Source organism: Oryzias latipes, chromosome 20 (assembly GCF_053564925.1).
Source record: "Oryzias latipes strain Hd-rR chromosome 20, Olatipes_Hd-rR_3.1".
NCBI lineage: Eukaryota > Metazoa > Chordata > Actinopteri > Beloniformes > Adrianichthyidae > Oryzias > Oryzias latipes.
Window position 1 is genome coordinate 20,878,864 of NC_136256.1, and position 16,934 is coordinate 20,895,797.

At 42.0% G+C, this 16,934-nt stretch overlaps 2 protein-coding genes across 15 annotated transcripts in view; one reads left to right on the forward strand and one right to left on the reverse strand.

Moving 5' to 3' along the window:
• slco5a1 (solute carrier organic anion transporter family member 5A1) overlaps window positions 1-10,383 on the forward strand; it is a 39,141-nt gene extending 28,758 nt beyond the window's left edge. For both annotated transcript variants that reach the window (XM_004081256.5, XM_078938538.1), the window contains 5 exons: window positions 3,311-3,509; window positions 6,425-6,584; window positions 6,709-6,950; window positions 7,028-7,092; window positions 7,930-10,383. In XM_004081256.5, coding sequence (XP_004081304.1) covers window positions 3,311-3,509; window positions 6,425-6,584; window positions 6,709-6,950; window positions 7,028-7,092; window positions 7,930-8,387 — 1,124 coding nt within the window. In that variant the 3' untranslated portion in view covers window positions 8,388-10,383. The remainder of the gene's footprint in view (window positions 1-3,310; window positions 3,510-6,424; window positions 6,585-6,708; window positions 6,951-7,027; window positions 7,093-7,929) is intronic.
• A 21-nt stretch (window positions 10,384-10,404) lies between these two features.
• Window positions 10,405-16,934, reverse strand: part of sulf1 (sulfatase 1) — a 54,103-nt gene continuing 47,573 nt past the window's right edge. For 4 of the 13 annotated variants that reach the window (XM_078938536.1, XM_020712656.3, XM_078938535.1 and 1 more), the window contains 5 exons: window positions 16,376-16,548; window positions 15,873-16,015; window positions 14,824-14,947; window positions 13,770-13,803; window positions 10,405-12,199 (listed from right to left, as the gene is read on the reverse strand). In XM_078938536.1, the coding sequence (XP_078794662.1) occupies window positions 12,163-12,199; window positions 13,770-13,803; window positions 14,824-14,947; window positions 15,873-16,015; window positions 16,376-16,548 (511 nt within the window). In that variant the 3' untranslated portion in view covers window positions 10,405-12,162. Of the gene's footprint in view, window positions 12,200-12,251; window positions 12,549-12,820; window positions 12,872-13,769; window positions 13,804-14,823; window positions 14,948-15,872; window positions 16,016-16,375; window positions 16,549-16,934 lie in introns of those variants that run through there. The other 9 variants (XM_020712655.3, XM_011488891.4, XM_011488892.2 and 6 more) reach the window with 6 other exon arrangements.

The window sequence follows — 16,934 nt, forward strand, 5'->3', positions numbered from 1 at the left end:
ATACACACCGGGCATGTGTTGCGGATTTTGCTCCAGGCCTTTTCTTTCACAGCCCTGTTCTGATATATGAAAGATTTGGAGTCGTATAATAATTCCATCCAGGCACAAACTGCAATAATTAGTTTCTCCTCTGGTTATTTTGAAAAGTTTGCTACCTATAATTTACAACCAGATCTGAGTCCCTGATTGGTTGAAGTTTTAAGTACCGGTAGTTAAAATTTCCGCACTTGTTCAATTGCTGCTTGTTTTGTACGTAAAGGCTGAAAACTGACCTAAAAACCCCACATTATATAACTCTATGACTATTTTTACCAGTTTGGCTTATTGTGGGACTAAAGGCATCCGTAGGTTAGATGGTTTATGCTTTAACAAATCCCTTTTCTGCTCCATGTTGCAAAGATAAGAAGGTAAGAATGTTGATCACCTCTTGATTTTCCTTTGACCGCTCATCCTCTTCCTCCATAACAGTGTTTAACAGAAAACACCATAACAGAAACGTGTTCTGTTATCTTCACAGATTACGTTTATAAAACAGTTTCTATTTGGCGGGTTTAGGTTTAGAGTTTTTAAGGTAGCACATGTCTGCCACCAGCCAAATCCGAGGTCCTTGGTGGAAAAGTTACTTAATAATAACTAAACAGTGACTCTAACTGAACCCTCAGAATCATAAAAAATCCATAACAAACTCAATTGTTCATGGCTGAGTAACAACTTTATTAGTTATTTCTTCTCTCAGCAATAAGTCATTTATATGACTGATTTTATCAGTGCTACTGGTCTTGATTTTAATGCTTTATCTGACATAGTTAAACTGATGGAGGGGCACATTTTCTAGAATCATCGCCCTAAGACTTTAAGCATCATAACAGTTGTCTGATTAAAAATATAGATACATTGTGTCTAAAAAGATTTCTGTTCTGATTTGTAAAGCACACCGAAAACACTCTAATTATTATTTTACAGGCCTCCAGAGACTAAAATAACATAATGAGCTGCTCTCTTTTATAACTGATTTGAAGTGTACTGTAACTGCATAATAACTGATCATTTTTGTTACAATAGTTAAAAGATAAAACGTTTTTACCTTTCCTTTGAATAAAAAAAATCCTGTTAGAATATTCTCTAATTATTAAAAAACAAGGAAACAAAACTCGAATTCAGGTGTGCTTTTATTTTGAAACTGTTAAAACCATTTAGTTCATTGCTTGTAGTAAACCAATTTCAGATGATTAAAAAATAAATTCAAATAGTCATTTAATACTAAGTTAATAAAACGTTTCTATGTAGAAAAGTGGTCATAAGGAATGAATTCTGTTATTAGTTTGAGTAATTATGCTCATGATCAGCCTGTGTGCCGGTAATAGCTTTATCTGTCAGTGGTGGAGGATGTGATTGATTATTTCTAAAAGGAAAAGGTGAAGGTGAGCTGTTAATGCTTACACAATCATTTTTGTGTTTTCACTTAGTTTGCTGTATCTCGGTGGAGATAAATGAGTTGCAACATGAAACATTTGTGATATAAAAAAAAAAAACTTAACTTGAAGGGATCGAGCTCTGAATTTTTCAGTGCGATGAAGGTTTGCTGACAAACAAACACATGGAGGTGTCATGTCAGCAGAGTTCCCCGCTTGTAAAAGGTGGTTTCACGAAATTCACTTCATCAATGTCATTGGTTCTGTCAAAAGCAGATAAATGACTTCATAAACTCAACGTCATCTGAAATGATTACTGTTATTTTAGTATTAGTTATTTTCCAGCTATAAAAATTGGTTTTTATTTACAGCAAATAGGGATTAGTTATAATCTGTAAAACAGCTGTATTTGGATTTGTCGTATGTTTTTTGAAAGCTGCATCTTTCACAAACTTTCACTTTAGATTGAAATGATGACAGAAAAAGAGATTTTAATCTTAAAAGTTCACTAAATATACATTTTTTTGGGGCTTTGCTGCGCAAAAGTAAACCGAATATATACTTTGAATTATTATGAGGAGCCCTTGTGGTTAACTCGTTTAAAGAAAATGTAATCAAGGAAAAGTAAAGAAGGCAATTTAACTCTATGACCTCGATTTAATCATTTATAGCCTATTTGAAAATAAAATGACCGTATGCTATATTTTTGAGAGCTGCCACTGCTGCACATTTTTAAACTACAAAAATAGAAGTGTAGTTCCATGGCTCATCCTCCTTTTGCCTTTATGTAACCTTTGTTTCAGTCCCACTGCTCTTTGAGAAAAAAAAAAGTTCCTCTTGTTTTGCCTCTGCAACAAAAAAGTCAGAAAAAGATGCTTAAGAGTTCTGAAGCTGCACCTAAACCCTCTGCTTTGTCTCGCAACAGAACAATGAGATGTTTGTTTGACAATCTGAATACATGCTTCCGGTTCAAGGGTTATTTTCTGCAGCTTCCACTCACTACTGCCATTTTCTTGCCCTACTTCATGTTATGCATGTACGTATGAAAAATTAAAGGGATTTTTCGGATTTCCTGCCAACCCTCATGTAGACGCTTCTCTGTTTTTCTTTCACTGACTTTTCTAAATCAAATCTTGAGAGTTTTTAAAAGGCGAACAATGTTTTCCATGCCATCACGTGAAAAAAAATTAATACATTTATGCACCGATTATCCTGAAACATCTGAAATTCAGCAGAAGATTCTTGTGCAGTTGAAATGATTTTTCTATTTCTCTAAATCTTTTATATGGTGCATTCACCCAAAGTGGGATATCTGGTTTTCTGGCATCAGTGCTTAATGTTGCAGAAAAAGAAAGCACATGGTTCAGCAGACAAACACCCACTTACATGATGTGCTGCAGCTTCACATTTTCCCTTTGTTTCATCTGTTTTAATAAGTCACTTTTGTTTTTGGCAAAGATGATCCCTAATGCCTCGGCCCGACTAACGCATCTGAGTCATTGCTCGTCCATTAAACTCCTGAACTCGAGGGCTGCCATGTGCAGCCGCCACAGGCCATAAGCCCTTCACCACGACACTCAGCGCTCAGCCAACACCGCTATTAGCATGGCCTTTTCTCAAGCTGTCACTTTGACTGGTCTGAGTGGACGGCGAGCACGTGTCACAGCCTGAAATGACTCACTGGGAACTTGGAGCAAGGTCTATTTTGGCCTCCATAGACTCATTTATCTTCAGTTTAATGGAGGAAGTCAAGCTTTTTTCCACATAACATTAGGTGTGTGAAAGCACGGCGAGCTTTCACCACACTTCTCTGATTAAAATGAAGACATGAAGTAGTAGATTCAGTGCTTTATAGTCTCTTTGCTTCTTTCTCATCTCATCTGTTCCTGTTCCCACAGGTTTGATCATTGTGCCCAGTGCTGGTGTGGGGATCGTGTTGGGGGGTTACATCATCAAGAAGCTGAAACTCGGTGCCCGGGAGTCCGCTAAGCTCGCCATGATCTGCAGCGGCGTGTCCCTCCTCTGCTTTTCCACGCTCTTCATCGTCGGCTGCGAGAGCATCAATCTAGGAGGCATCAACATACCCTACACAACCGGGTGAGCATGGAGCCAAAATATTTTTACAATTTAAAGACCCAAACCCTCTCCTGCTGTGTGAAATGTTCAAAGTGGAAACTCAGTCTTGGAGTTGACAGATCTGAGAAGTGGCGTAGGCTCTGGATGCTGTTAGGGTTTTCGTCATTTGACGTGACGGAGTGCAGATAATTAATTAACAGCACCGGCATCTGCTCCCACGGTCCCGCTGAATCACCCTGACGCCTCTATTTCAGAAAGCAACACCACCCGGCTGCAGAGCTAACAGACATCTGATGTGTCAGCCCTGCAGGCGGGTACATGGAGCGCACGCTCATACGAAGACAGCATCCAACACTGACCTTGAATTACCCAAGAAACCGACTGCACGGTCTCACATGCTGCATGCTGCAGACCAGTGGCAGACTACAGCAGTTAGGGGACCTCAGGCGATTAATAACATGAATCCCTCTGCAGCGGTTGGGTAGATGTTGTGCAGTGTTTGCATAGGAAATACTAACACGTCTGACACACATTCATTTGTAGTTTTTTTCGTCCTTTTTTGTTTAGAATTAGTCTCATTTTCAAGCTGTTTAAAATCTGACATCCACCTAGGTCCAGGCCTTTACTGAGTCCACGTGACATTACTAATTAAACATGGTGCAGCCATCAGCAGTGTAGAATTAGAAGTACCAGTTTTCTAGCAATTTATATAGTTTTGCAGTGAGAAAAGATATATAATTGATATGATGATCTCATTCTGAACTCTGACCTGCTAAAAAAAAAAGACAGCTCAATATTAGTGTTCTTAAGTGACTCAAACAGCTCAGCTAAGCAGTGTAAAAGAAAATCATAAACTCGACGTTTTGAGACCTGCCATGAAACTGCTCCAGAACCGCAACTTAATCCAGGTGGTCATTTGCTGAATAGCTTACTGCAGTATGTAATTTGATGGGATGTCTCGCTATGAACGGCACTGCCTTTACGTGGGAACCAAGACCTCTCCTTTTCTGTGGGAAGAGGGAATGATTCTACCAAGATGCTTGTTGGATTGGATTACGTAATGTTCTGGATTATTGCAGCAGCGTTGCATGATCATCTGCTGGGATGATCTGCTTAAACTACAAACTACACATCAGCTGTGTCTGTCACAAGACCTTTTTTTCCCCTATGACCTCTGGTCATTTTCACTCATCAGCGTCCACGCTGCTCGGGCAGATGAAGCCACTAGCTCTCTTGGCTCCGTCTTTGCTGTTAGATTTGATTCGTTTTCTGTTTTGACTGCAGTCCAGCCTGCCTGCACACAGTGAGGGGAGGACATCTGGAGTTCTCAGGGACGGCTGGGAGTCGGCCAGGAAAAGGCCACGTGCTTTTCTAGCAGCCAGCTCAACAGAGCTGATGCCATGTTACTCTTTAAATACACACGCGGTCTCTCCCTTTGACACGCATAGAAGCTTAGTGTCAAGAATGTGCTGTGTCATGTCAGGACGAGCCCAAAGGTGATTCAGCAAAGCTGCAGTTCTTAAAATAAAATAAAAAGTTGAGATAGTGAAACGTAATAAAAAACGATCAACGTGATACAGATTTTATCCGGCAGGGTTGTTAGTCAGTCTACGCTTTTCTCATGGGGCTCAGGCTGCAGCTTCACAGAGAAAACCAGCCCTCGCTTCAGTGCGCCGGGTTCAGACAAATCCTAAATCCTGTCTGGTTCCCACACTGAGGCGAGGTGTCACATCCTCTGCCCCCCTCACTGCAGGCTGTTCAGGTTATTAATGACACTCTTAACAGCTATAAAAAATTTCTATAAATTGTCAACAATGTTCATTAGGGACTGAGCTCCTGAGAGAAACCTTCTTTTTTTTTCTTATCGTGTTTTGAGCTTTTAGGCAGCTGTGGTGCATTGGGTGAGTGGTCAACCTCTGATCGGAAGATTGCAGGTTTAGCCCCCGCCTCGCCCGCCCATGTGTCAAAGTGTCCTTGGGCAAGACACTAAACCCCACATTGCACCTGGTGCTTATAGGTTGGTGCCAGCGGAGCCACCATCAGGGTGTGAATGTATGTGGGTGAACAGGACTTAGAGCCCTTTGCTCCTTCAAAGTTCTATATAAGTAAACACCCTGTACCAGAAGAAAATGTCTATAAACTGTCGACGATGTTAATTAGCAACTGAGCTCTTGAGAGAAAATGGCTTATTTTGGTGTTTGTAGCTTTTAGTTGAGCATAGATGTTTGAAACTACCATCTTTTTGGAGTATAAGTTGCATTTATGTGCATAGTTTGGCTGGGGATGTGACTAATATGTGATTTTTTTTTTTTTAAATAAATAGACTGGTGTTTGTTATCTTTCCACTAACAAACTCTAGAGGGCGCTGTAGTTGTGTGTATCAGTATTTGCCACTGACACCAACACAGAAGAAGAAGCGGGTTGTTCCAAAGAATTCAAAGGATTTAGTGATTGGAAGTGATTATAAAAAGTTTAGTTGACTTTTTAGGATGTTCTTCATACTATGGTTATCTGAATAATTGTTCATATTTTGCGTTTATAGATTTACTAGACACTTATTCTATTTCTCCTGTTTCATGAAGCTAAATAATCTTAAGTAGTGAAGCATTCTCTGGTCATTGTAATCTTTTCTGAATTATTCCTTTCATGGTCCCATGTTTTGTAAAATACATTTCTCCCAAAAATGCGACTTATACTCCGACTTCTACTCCTTCTTTATTATTCGTTTTTTGGTGTCTGCAACTTATAGTCTTAAAAATGGGGTAATCTTTATAGATGAACTTTTAAGACACAAAGAGATTAGTTCTGCTTCAGTAAATCTTGCTGACACAGCACTGTTGAAAAAGTCCAAAGTTGGGCCTGATATTAATGTGGAACAAGCCACAGGCGCTCCGCCTCTCATTTAATAATCTTCCCTGGGCATTTTGTCTCTGCAGTCCAACCCTCACCCTGACCCACAGAAACCTGACTGGCAGTTGCAACGTGAACTGCGGCTGCAAGATCCACGAGTACGCCCCGGTCTGCGGCTCTGATGGCATCACATACTTCAATCCCTGCCTGGCTGGGTGCAGCACTGTGGCCAACGACAGCACAGGGGTAAAGAGACCCAGTGTTCTCACACACAGAAGCACTGCTCGGTTTCCTCTTGTAACTCTAGAGGTGAGAGAATAGGACGCAAATCATGATGGATTCTGGGCTTAGCTTGTGTTTTTGTCCACAGATCCGGAACTACACGGACTGCGGCTGCGTGCAGAGCAGACAGGTCATCACCCCGTCCTCTGGCAGCCAGGTCAACCAGCTCCAACTTGTCATCGTCAAAACCTACCTGAACGAAAATGGTTACGCCGTGTCAGGAAAGTGCGACCGCACCTGCAACACCCTCATCCCTTTCCTCATCTTCCTCTTCATCGTCACGCTCATTACCGCGTGTGCCCAGCCCTCTGCCATCATTGTCACGCTCAGGTAAGACGCCGCCCCTGAAGATCACCATCAGGGATTTGAGCACATGAGTACGGATTCACGATGTTTCTCCTCTCTAGGTCTGTGGATGAGCAGGAGAGGCCTTTTGCTCTGGGGATGCAGTTTGTTTTGCTCCGAACTCTTGGTATGTTGCTGAGCTTTATGTTTAAAGGCCTTGCATTATCTCCACTTAAAGATGGTTGAACAAAGTAGGAGATTTATTATTTTATCTAGCAGGTTATAAGCAGCCTCTTTAGCACAATCCATATTTACTCTTGGACAGAGAGCAGGAGTGCAGCAGTCAGTGAACCTTTGTGGCTGTTTGTATTGATAGATGCAGAAAAGCTTTCAGGGGGAGTTAGCTCTGCTGCAACATTCAGAATATCAGAGCATAAAGCTGCCATACTGTTAGGTCATAAAATAACCTGAAAATGAATTCAATCTGTGTTTTATGCTCCGTTCTCAAACAACGTCAGGGCAGTACTTATTATATTTTTTAAAAATGACAACACTTTTTCATTCTTACACTGACTTTCAAATCCTCTGATCCACATTTAGCTACAAACTGCCACTTAGTGGTGGAAACGGGTACTGCAATGTGACATTATCATTTTTTTTTATTTTTTTTTTAGTAACCTTACAGGTCTATGGAGTCCAGGAAATGTCAAAAAAATATAAATCTTTCCCTCAAATTAATAGTTTGTGAACGCGAATTGGTATTTTGCAGCCAAATTTTGTATTTCGTATGCAGAAATGTGCATTTTTGAGCACACAAATTAGTATTTTAGTATTATCACTTCCTGCTACTAATTTGTGGCCTTAAAATATTAATTTTCTGTGCACTAAATGCTCATTTCTGCCCATAAAATCCTAATTTGTAGCCACAATTTTGTGTGCCCAAATTTGTATTTTAGTATGATTTTGTATGCAGTTTAAAATTGCGATGATTGTAGATAATTAACCTCACTGTCTCTCCTTTTAGCCTACATCCCCACCCCAATCTACTTTGGTGCTGTGATCGACACCACCTGCATGCTCTGGCAGCAGGACTGCGGCGTGCACGGCTCCTGCTGGGAGTACGACGTTACCTCGTTTCGCTTCGTCTACTTTGGCCTGGCCGCCAGCCTGAAATTTGTTGGTTTTATCTTCATCTTCCTCACCTGGTATTCTATCAAGCACAAGGAGACACGGGCAGAGCGCTGGCGCCAGCACCTGCCTCCACTGGGCACAGTCAGCGAGCTCATCTGCCATGCCGGCGGCCACAAAAGCCATGCTCGTACCCGCTCCTGTCCCGTCTTCATCCCGCCCCGGCCCGAGCCCCCTGCCAGCCTGCTGCTGAACCGCGGGCGCAGCAGCCTCAGCTGCCCGGGCAACGTCCTGAAAGCAATATCTCCTCCTCTGCTGTTGCCACATCACCACAGAGGCTCCGCCCACGTCTGATCCATTGTGCCTTCCCGTTTGTGTCTGCTTCACACGGATCCAGCAGCAGAGTGACAGGCGGAGACTTGAGCGCCTGTCAGAGCTGAGGGGTGGGGGTGCTCATGTTCAGGCTGACAGACGGACAGATTCAGAGTTTGTCAGAGCACATCATCAGCTGCAACCCCTCCCACGTACGAGTGATGTGACTACATCACACGGTGCTACTGTTACAGGCGGGGCATTATGATCTTTGCACAGACAGATCAAAGCACAACAGATAAACTATGCAAACTTCGTCTGCTCCCGTACTGTGCATCCTCTCCTCTGTGCAGTTCTGACAGACACATTATCTACTTTTCCCTCTTAGAGCAGCCTTTTTTGTTTTGTATTTGAGCTATCTTAAATGTGCTCTGCATTCTCAGATATGAGGAAAGTCGATTTTCTCTTTTTCCTTCAACCTCATTTTCTCCCCCTCCTTTTTAACGGTGCCTCTTTCAGGCTGTTTCTGCCAGTCAACAGTACAAAGCAGTTGTCAGGGTTAAGGCTTCTGAAAAGCCAGTCGCCACGACAACAGTCTGCTTTCCTGCTTCACTCAGCTTTTTTGGATTGCAAAAAGCTCTGATTTTTCTTGCCTGCAGAAGGTAGCCATGTAGCCTAAAGCAGAAAAGCACCAGTGGTACATTGTAAAAGTCGGAGTTCATATGAAGTAATTTCTTTTTTTGTTTTTTTGAATGATCAAACAGCAGAAAAGAGCAAGCCCTCTGAGTTCGTGCTGATGCTACTGTAAGTCCTAAACATGTGAAGGTTTGAAAATGTGGCACAATTGTAGTTTTCTTTCCTCACTTCTCAAAAACGAACAATTATTTTGCATCATAGCAGCTTCTCCATTCGGTCATCAGCTGTATATAGTAGTTATTTGGCTGTCTAGACTTTTAAAGATGAAGTGCAACAAGCATGACCCTATTTATCACTGAGAGGCTCTGTTCAGTTTTGGCGTCCTCTAGTGGACACAGAAATGGTTGCTTGGTCAGTGAATGTTGGAGTTTGTCTACTGGAAGCATTGCTGCAGGAAAAAAAAGCACTCCAGTTTCCCAAAGATTGTACAAAATGTCCTTTTGTTTGTTTTGTTATTTTTACATTTTAATGTTGCGTCTGCTTTAACACTGGAACCATTCACACATCTGATCTTCCTTCAAACAGGAAGTGTTGCGTCTGTTTAGACGAGGCAGTAGACAGGCCTTTTTGTGTTCAGACATTAAAAAAAAAGAGTCAAGAAAACCTGACAAGTTTTAAAGATCAGAGCTTACAGGGCATGTTTTTCTTCTGGATTGGAAAAGGGGAAGCTTTAATAGAAGTGCAACATTAGCAAAGAAATACTAACGAGCTGAGATCATTATGTTATTGTGATTTAGTACTTTAACATTTCTTAATGAAGGATCATTCTGTACATAATGAAATATAAATGAAGCATATTATCGAGCTTAAACCTAGAACAGTATTTATGAACTAACCCATACCATTGTAGATAGAGTGAAATCACACGGACAGTGGTGTCTACTGGGTTAAGATCTTTTTTTAAGTAGTTGGGAAACTGGGGTATCTTTATATTTTCGGTCTTAAAGACACAAATCTTGATTGTCTGATTATCCTCAAATGAGTTTATTTAACGATTCTAGAAGAAAAAAACTCCCGAAGCCCAAATAAGCTTTTTGTTGGATTTTCCCTCTATAGTTGCTCCAGAGGCTGTGTATGTGGGTGTAATCTGTACAGAGGAAGACAAGAGAGACACCTAGAGACCCCACAGGGGTCGGACATACAAGTTCTTCAACGGACTCGGTATTTCTGGCAGAGGATGTTTGCTGAAACATCCTCCTCCTCACTTCAGCGTTTGAACCAGAGTTGTATTAACGGTCTCCTTGTGCTCCTGAGGAGCCAAACTCAACTGATGTTTATGAACACCTGGTTTACAAATGCCTTGAATACTTGATATTTGTCATTAAAAAGAAGTGATCAAAAATGAGTGCTGATGGAGACGTGATTGGACAAGGCCGACAGGTTTTATTTCTTGAAGCGAGACCCTTTTGTCCACACTGTTGAAAAGGAAGCCACACACTTAAAGCCAGGAGACGGTGCCAGGCAAGTTTTATAAGATTTTGGAGCTTTAGGCAGTCTCTGCAACACATTTATTCTTAATCCAAAACTGCCTGTGCCCCTTATTAGTAATGCTGTTCAACTTTCACCTCTGATCTGAATAAGATGGCACTTGATAGTCGAAAAAAAAATATCAGATTTGACTTTTTTTGAATTCCTGAAACTTCCTTGTGATTATTCAGTGATATAAATTTCAAAATAAAAGCCAGAGAACTGAGGCAGACTAAAGTCAGAGCTGTTGGAAAGTAGAGGGAAAAATGTGCTCAAAATGAAAGAAGTAATTCAGATCAAATGTTCCACTTTCTTGCTTAAACCTCATTAGATGTTGAAACATTTTTTGTTATCTTTTTAAATTATAATCCTTGTCCTAAAGTCGTAACAGACTCTCCAGACCAGTAGAAGGATCAGAATATTGGAAAGCTCCAAAGTGCATTAAGGATTTTTCACCAGTTTATACACAAGCAGTTTGCAGTTCTTGGTTTCCATTACAAACATCACTGTTGAGCTCATTTTTTGTCATAGAAATAGTTTGTTTTATTGCGAAGCCTTAAGTTTGGCTGCATGAAGGCTTTTCCTTTTCTAAATATATATATTTAACAACAAAAAAAAAAACATCAAGAACACCGTTTACTAATAAATGTAGCCATCAATTAAAAAAATAAATTTGATGTTCATTATGCAAGTTTGACTGAAGTGAAGTCGCTCATCACCGCAAATTTGACTGTTAGTGTCTATTGTCACCATGGTGACCAGAAGCTGGCTGCCTCACAGAGTCTGATGGGAGGGCAGAGAGCCACTGCCCTCATAGTTCAAGTCGAATGACAGAGCTGACTGAGGTGGGGCTTCAAGCTCCACCCTGACACCTCTGGAGGGGCTGGTCTGTGTGGGAGTGGGGGTGTGGGCCTGCACCTTTGGCCTCAGAGTCTGTGAGGAGAATGGAAGAAAGCCTTGGGCCTTGAAAATGTCCTCCTCTTCTTCCGGGTCCAGGCTGTGGATTTGAGGGCTGGCGGACCCCCCCTGGACTGAGCCGGGTTCTGACTGGGCTCGCAGGCTGTTGTGGGTACGCAGCAGGCTGTCGTGCTGGGTCTCCAGCTCCGTCGGTCCGTTTCCGCTGAACATTCCTCCGTCCAAGTCTTCCAGCTGCTGCACCCACACACCACTGCGGAGGATGACTTCTCTGCTCGAGCCCGATGAAGGCACCGTCACCAGAGGGATAAATGCCCCCCCGAGTCTGTTCACAGATTTCTCAGGAAGGTCATTTCCATCTGTTTCCAGCCTCTGCTCTGGTAGTGGGGGTTCTGACTGGTGTCTGCTGGGGGCGGGGGTGGCGAGACCAGTTTCTGTTGCCATTCCTGGCCCAGCGTCACTGCTGGAGGCGGACTCTTCTCCGCTGCCCTCTTCAAGGCTCCCACCCCCGGCCCCAGAGCCCAGCTCTGGCAGGGTGGAGTCGTCAAGCTTCCAGGTTTGGTTGAATTTGTTCAAAGCGTGTAGCAGGGCAAACATTTTATCTGCGTCCTTCTGGAAGTTGGCCCAGTTGTCTGGGCTGGGGTTGTAGTCGGGCCTGTGCTCATACAGGCTTTCGTTGATGCTGTACAAATCCTCCAGTTCCTGCCAGTTCACCTCCTCGTCTGTCAAGTTGGGCAGCTTAACCCTGTCGTCCTGCCCATGCTGGCTGTGCGCTGCTGAAGGAAAGAAGCACAAGACTTAAGGGATCCAGAGTTGAAAGAACGAGTAGCTTTTTTCAAGTTTATTCAAGCAGCATGCAGTCTGGCCCAGCTTCCAACTCTGCAGCACGCACACACATACACACACGTCAAAGCAGCAGTAGATAAACACAGCTCTCACAACGAGCTAAAGCCATAAGTATTGCAAACATGCTGCCTTTGTGCCAATTTACATTAGAAAGATAGACTGAAAAGAGACACATTTCATGATCATCATAAGAGCCTAGAGCGCTAAGCTGCACAGAGCCTTTATGTTTGCTTGGTTAATGGCAGGCCTGTTCTGAAAGGAAATGTAAGGTCAGGTAACCTGGAAAAAAAAGAACAGAAGAAAAAAAAGGGTTTTAACAAAATGAAAGATAAAAAAAAAAAAATCAGAAAGATTTGCACCCTGCACCCCAAAGATTTTAAAGAAATCAAACTGATTGTCAGGAAAAAGACATAAAATAAAAACCAAAAGACTTTAAAGGACTCAAATTGATGTTTGTAAGTACAACTGAGAGATGCTGACTCAGCAGCTTTGCTTCCCATGGAAACTATGGACTGCAGCTACAGAGAGTTTGTTAATGTGGAGGAACTCACAGGAAGGAGAGGCTCGGTCTCCTCTTTGACCACTTTCGATGCTGCTGTCGCCTGGTAAGCAGGTGCCAGAAGTTCAAAAGTAAATAAAGAATAAAAAAAAAAAAACGTTCGGCTCCACCTTCTATTAACAACCATGAGGGATTATGGGAGCTCGAATGAATGAAACATTAGCAATGATAATGTATGAGAATGACTGTGGACATAGCTGGAATTAAATGGAAAGTGTTGCACTTAAGGAATAGTTTTATCTTTTGGGTGTTACTTTATTTTAAACGTTGCATGAGTTAGTCTGGCTCTGTTAAAAAGACGTTCTTAAAAAAATCTGCTAACCTAAGTTTAAAAAAAAAAGTCATAAAACTGCAGTCCGTGACTCCAAACTGCTGCTTGTTATCGGGTTCTCTATGGATTTAATAAAGAATTTATTACATTTTTTAGACGTGGTTCAGCTGTGATTCTTGGATGCCAGACAAGCTAATTCTCGTTTTCTTACAAAGTTTTTTTTTTTTCCTCCCCCAAATGTCAAGCTATTCCTTAAGATTTATCTGCAGTGATGTATGACTGGATGATACAGCATCATGCACTATCATTGATGTTTATGCTGGCCTCCAACATGCAGCATAATTTTCTGTGCTTTAACCTTCCCTTCAGTACAAATGCTGCACGCTGAGGCAGAGGTGGGAACTAGTGTGGGAGGGAACGTCCTCTACCAGCTGATTACGTGTTCAAGTAGCTGCAAACATTCCTTAGATAAAGACTGTGTGCCCAGAGGTGGAATAAGAGGGAAAAAAGTGGGGGAAAATAGCGATGAATTCTTAGAGTTTTCCCATCATGCAGCCACAGATTAAGCGTCAGCATTCCATGGATGGATGGATTAGTGGGAATGAGGCAATTTGGCCCATGCAGGTGTTAAAGAAAAAGCCACTGAAGAGGAACAAAACTCGGTGGATACCTGTGTGGCTCATAGCTTCCTCCATCTTTACCTCCTGATTGGAAAAAATAAAAGCAATCGATTGTTAATGCTTTGATTCCAGGGAATGTGAGAGGAAATAAATGGATCAGTCGGCGATGCACTGCTGCTATAGGAGAAATGCAATTATGGGATAAAATGAGGAGGGGTGGGGGGTTGGAAAAGTAGAGGAGAGTGAAGCACTTCAAATGGTGGAAAGTTCAGCAGGTTTCCCCCTTCAAGGCAAAATGAGAGGTTATCCAGTTGGATGTTTGGAAGGATTATGTCACACTTCATAAAAAGATGTACCTCTATCCGTTTCTGTAGAATATTACCGTTTAATAAACCATTTCTGTAAAAAAAAAATGGTTTAATGAAACCGCAATAGTACTTTCTCTTGCTGACAGAGGTGCTATTTCATCCGTAGGAGGTCAGCCTAAATAAGTCTAAATAACTGATTTTAGGCTGTTGGTGACGTGGGCTGGCGAGCTTTTGACAGCTCCAGCATGCCAGCTCTGAAACACATTCAATTTTTTCCCCCCTTTTTTTGGCGCAGCTTGGCTGCTCCAGTGCTCCACTCTGTCCAGCTGGTAATTGCAGACATGAGGCCTTTTTTCTCAGGTCACAAATGGCAGTTCACACCACACACAGGCCACCAACTGCAGCTGGGAACTAGAGCTGTTTTAAAGTGAGGGAGACAAACACTCCAGCGGATCGGGAGCTGAAAGAGAGGTCAGTCGCTGAAAAGAAGGAAATGTCACCCACGGATGTGATGCCCTCCACCTGACACTACCAGGATTGTCCCACAAACACATGCAGCATGCAGGCATGTCCACCAAGACCCGCTCTGAAACGCACTCACAGCAAAAGAGTCAAGCATAACATTTCTATCCAAGGTTAGTGAGAAAATATTATAATTTGTAATTATCCATCAGTGATTATAAAAAGAAAGGGAATACAGTTTATTTCAGTTACTGATTGTAAAAAAGATAAGACTTCATTGCAAAATCTTCCCACTGTTCAGCTAAGATTACATGACCAAGGACAGAGCTTTTACCTGCATCTGCACCTTTGGGGCGGGGGTTACACTGCTTGTGCCCCTGACAGCTCCTCATCTCCATAAGCTGAGCGTGCAGCGTGTTCAGGACGTCCCGATCCACAGCGTATACTGTGTTGGCCAGCTAAACAAATGACAAATCGCAACAAAAAAAACCTTCATTTGAAAATAACAACAGTGTACATGAAACCCCACATCCCCCTATAAATAACAACTCAATTAGAATGACCATCCAAAGTATAAACCTTAAAAGACCCACTCCGATGAGTCATGTTTTTGATGTTTTTAACATGTTCTTATGTCATTTTTATGATGATGCAGGCTTTTCTGGGTATTTCTTCAAATTGTTGTGAATCAGAACCAGACAAAAAAAATGCAGTTTGAAAAAGAGCTTATTTGTGACTTAGAAAATACACTGGACAGCCACAAGCTCCCCGCTCTAAGCTCTCAGCAACAGAGAGGGAAGGGGGGGGGGGGGTACTCTGCATCAAATTTTTAATCAACTACTCCCACTCTGCAGAAACAACCCAGATTTTTTTAGTTTGGCTAAAAATGGTGTAATCATAGTGAAAATATCACTGGGAACGGTTTTAAAATAGATCAAAAGATGATTGGAGAGAGACTTGAAGTCCATTTTAAATAGCCTTATTTTGGACTTATTGTTGTTTTGTAGTGGAGAAATTATGAATTTTAACATAAGAAGTGAAATTATCATTTAAGTTGGAATGATAAGGCTTTAGCTTAACACCTTGCTGCCTGGTTTTATTTCCAGCAATGCAAAACAATCACTTTTGGTTTTTTATCTTTGTTTGTTTGATATATATTTACATCATTAGGCATCATGGGGTTAAAACTCCTTCACATTATCATGTTAACCTGAGAAATGTTAGATGAATGTTGCATTGTTTATTTCAACAAAATACATTTTTTGCAAAAAGGAAATTTCTCAACAGCTTTAGGAAAACCTCTGAGATCATTGCATGCAAACAAAAATTTGACAAACACCTTATCTAGAAAAACAAGAATATGCAGCACAGTCCTGCACTCACCTGATAGGGGTCGCTGTTGAGGTCAAAGTACTCCAAGAATCCTGTGGAAAACTCGCAGAAGAGCGTGTTGTGGGTCTCGTTGATTGTTCTCAGGCACCAGTAGGTGTTGTTGTTGGAACTGGTGCATGCACAGAATCCACCCACTAGAGAAAAATAAACAGTCATTGCTGTTGGTTTGGATCTTTTCATGCAGACATGAAAGTGAGCAAATCAGCTGAAACGGTGTAAACATTATGAAAGCAGTCTTTATAGAGACCAAAACTGACATAATAGTGAATGATTAAGTGCCATCTTAGATGACCCCACCCTTACATTAACGTGTTCTCTCTACCATGACAAAGGTGGATAAAGGAGGAAAGATTGAATGTAATCCATGGACACCAGTGAGGTTAACAAATTATTGAAGAAAAAAGGTTCAGCGCACCGTCTAGTGGGTCTAGATGACCCAACTCCCAATGTTAAAGTGCCTAGGATAGCACAAGGGTTACATGAAAAGTACACACATGTCCAGAAGGGGGGGGTCTGCCAGTGGTCGTTGTTATGTGTGAAGCAGGTGAGGCCAGGCAGGCTGCAGTCGTCTCCTTTCCTCTGTCGTTTCTTCTCCTTCCTCTCCTTCTTCCTCCTCCGGATTTCGTTGTATAACTGGGCTTTCCCGTCGCTTTCCTGAACGGTCTCCCTGCCAACATGAAGTAGGAAGCAAATATGACCTCATCCCCAAGCCTCTTTGGTGCCAGCAACCACAAAGATGGATGACGACGGGGGGAACTTCCAGAAAGCCTCATCCACGTCAGATTATGACAGAATGTTTACTTTTATGTTTAAGCAATTACTACACCCAGCTTCTTCTGGATGACTACCACCTCTGGGAGCAGCCACTCCGACTTAATTAACTACAAACCGTCGCTTCCACATAAAAATAAAACAGATCCACAACCAAATTTCTCCTTTGACATTTAACTTTCACTCAGGGAACAAAAACATTCAATCAAGTGTTCTGGATCACATGCAGCCTGAGGCTAAGCCAACACTTTACTGCCTGTTCACCATCCCGTCTGAAGTCAC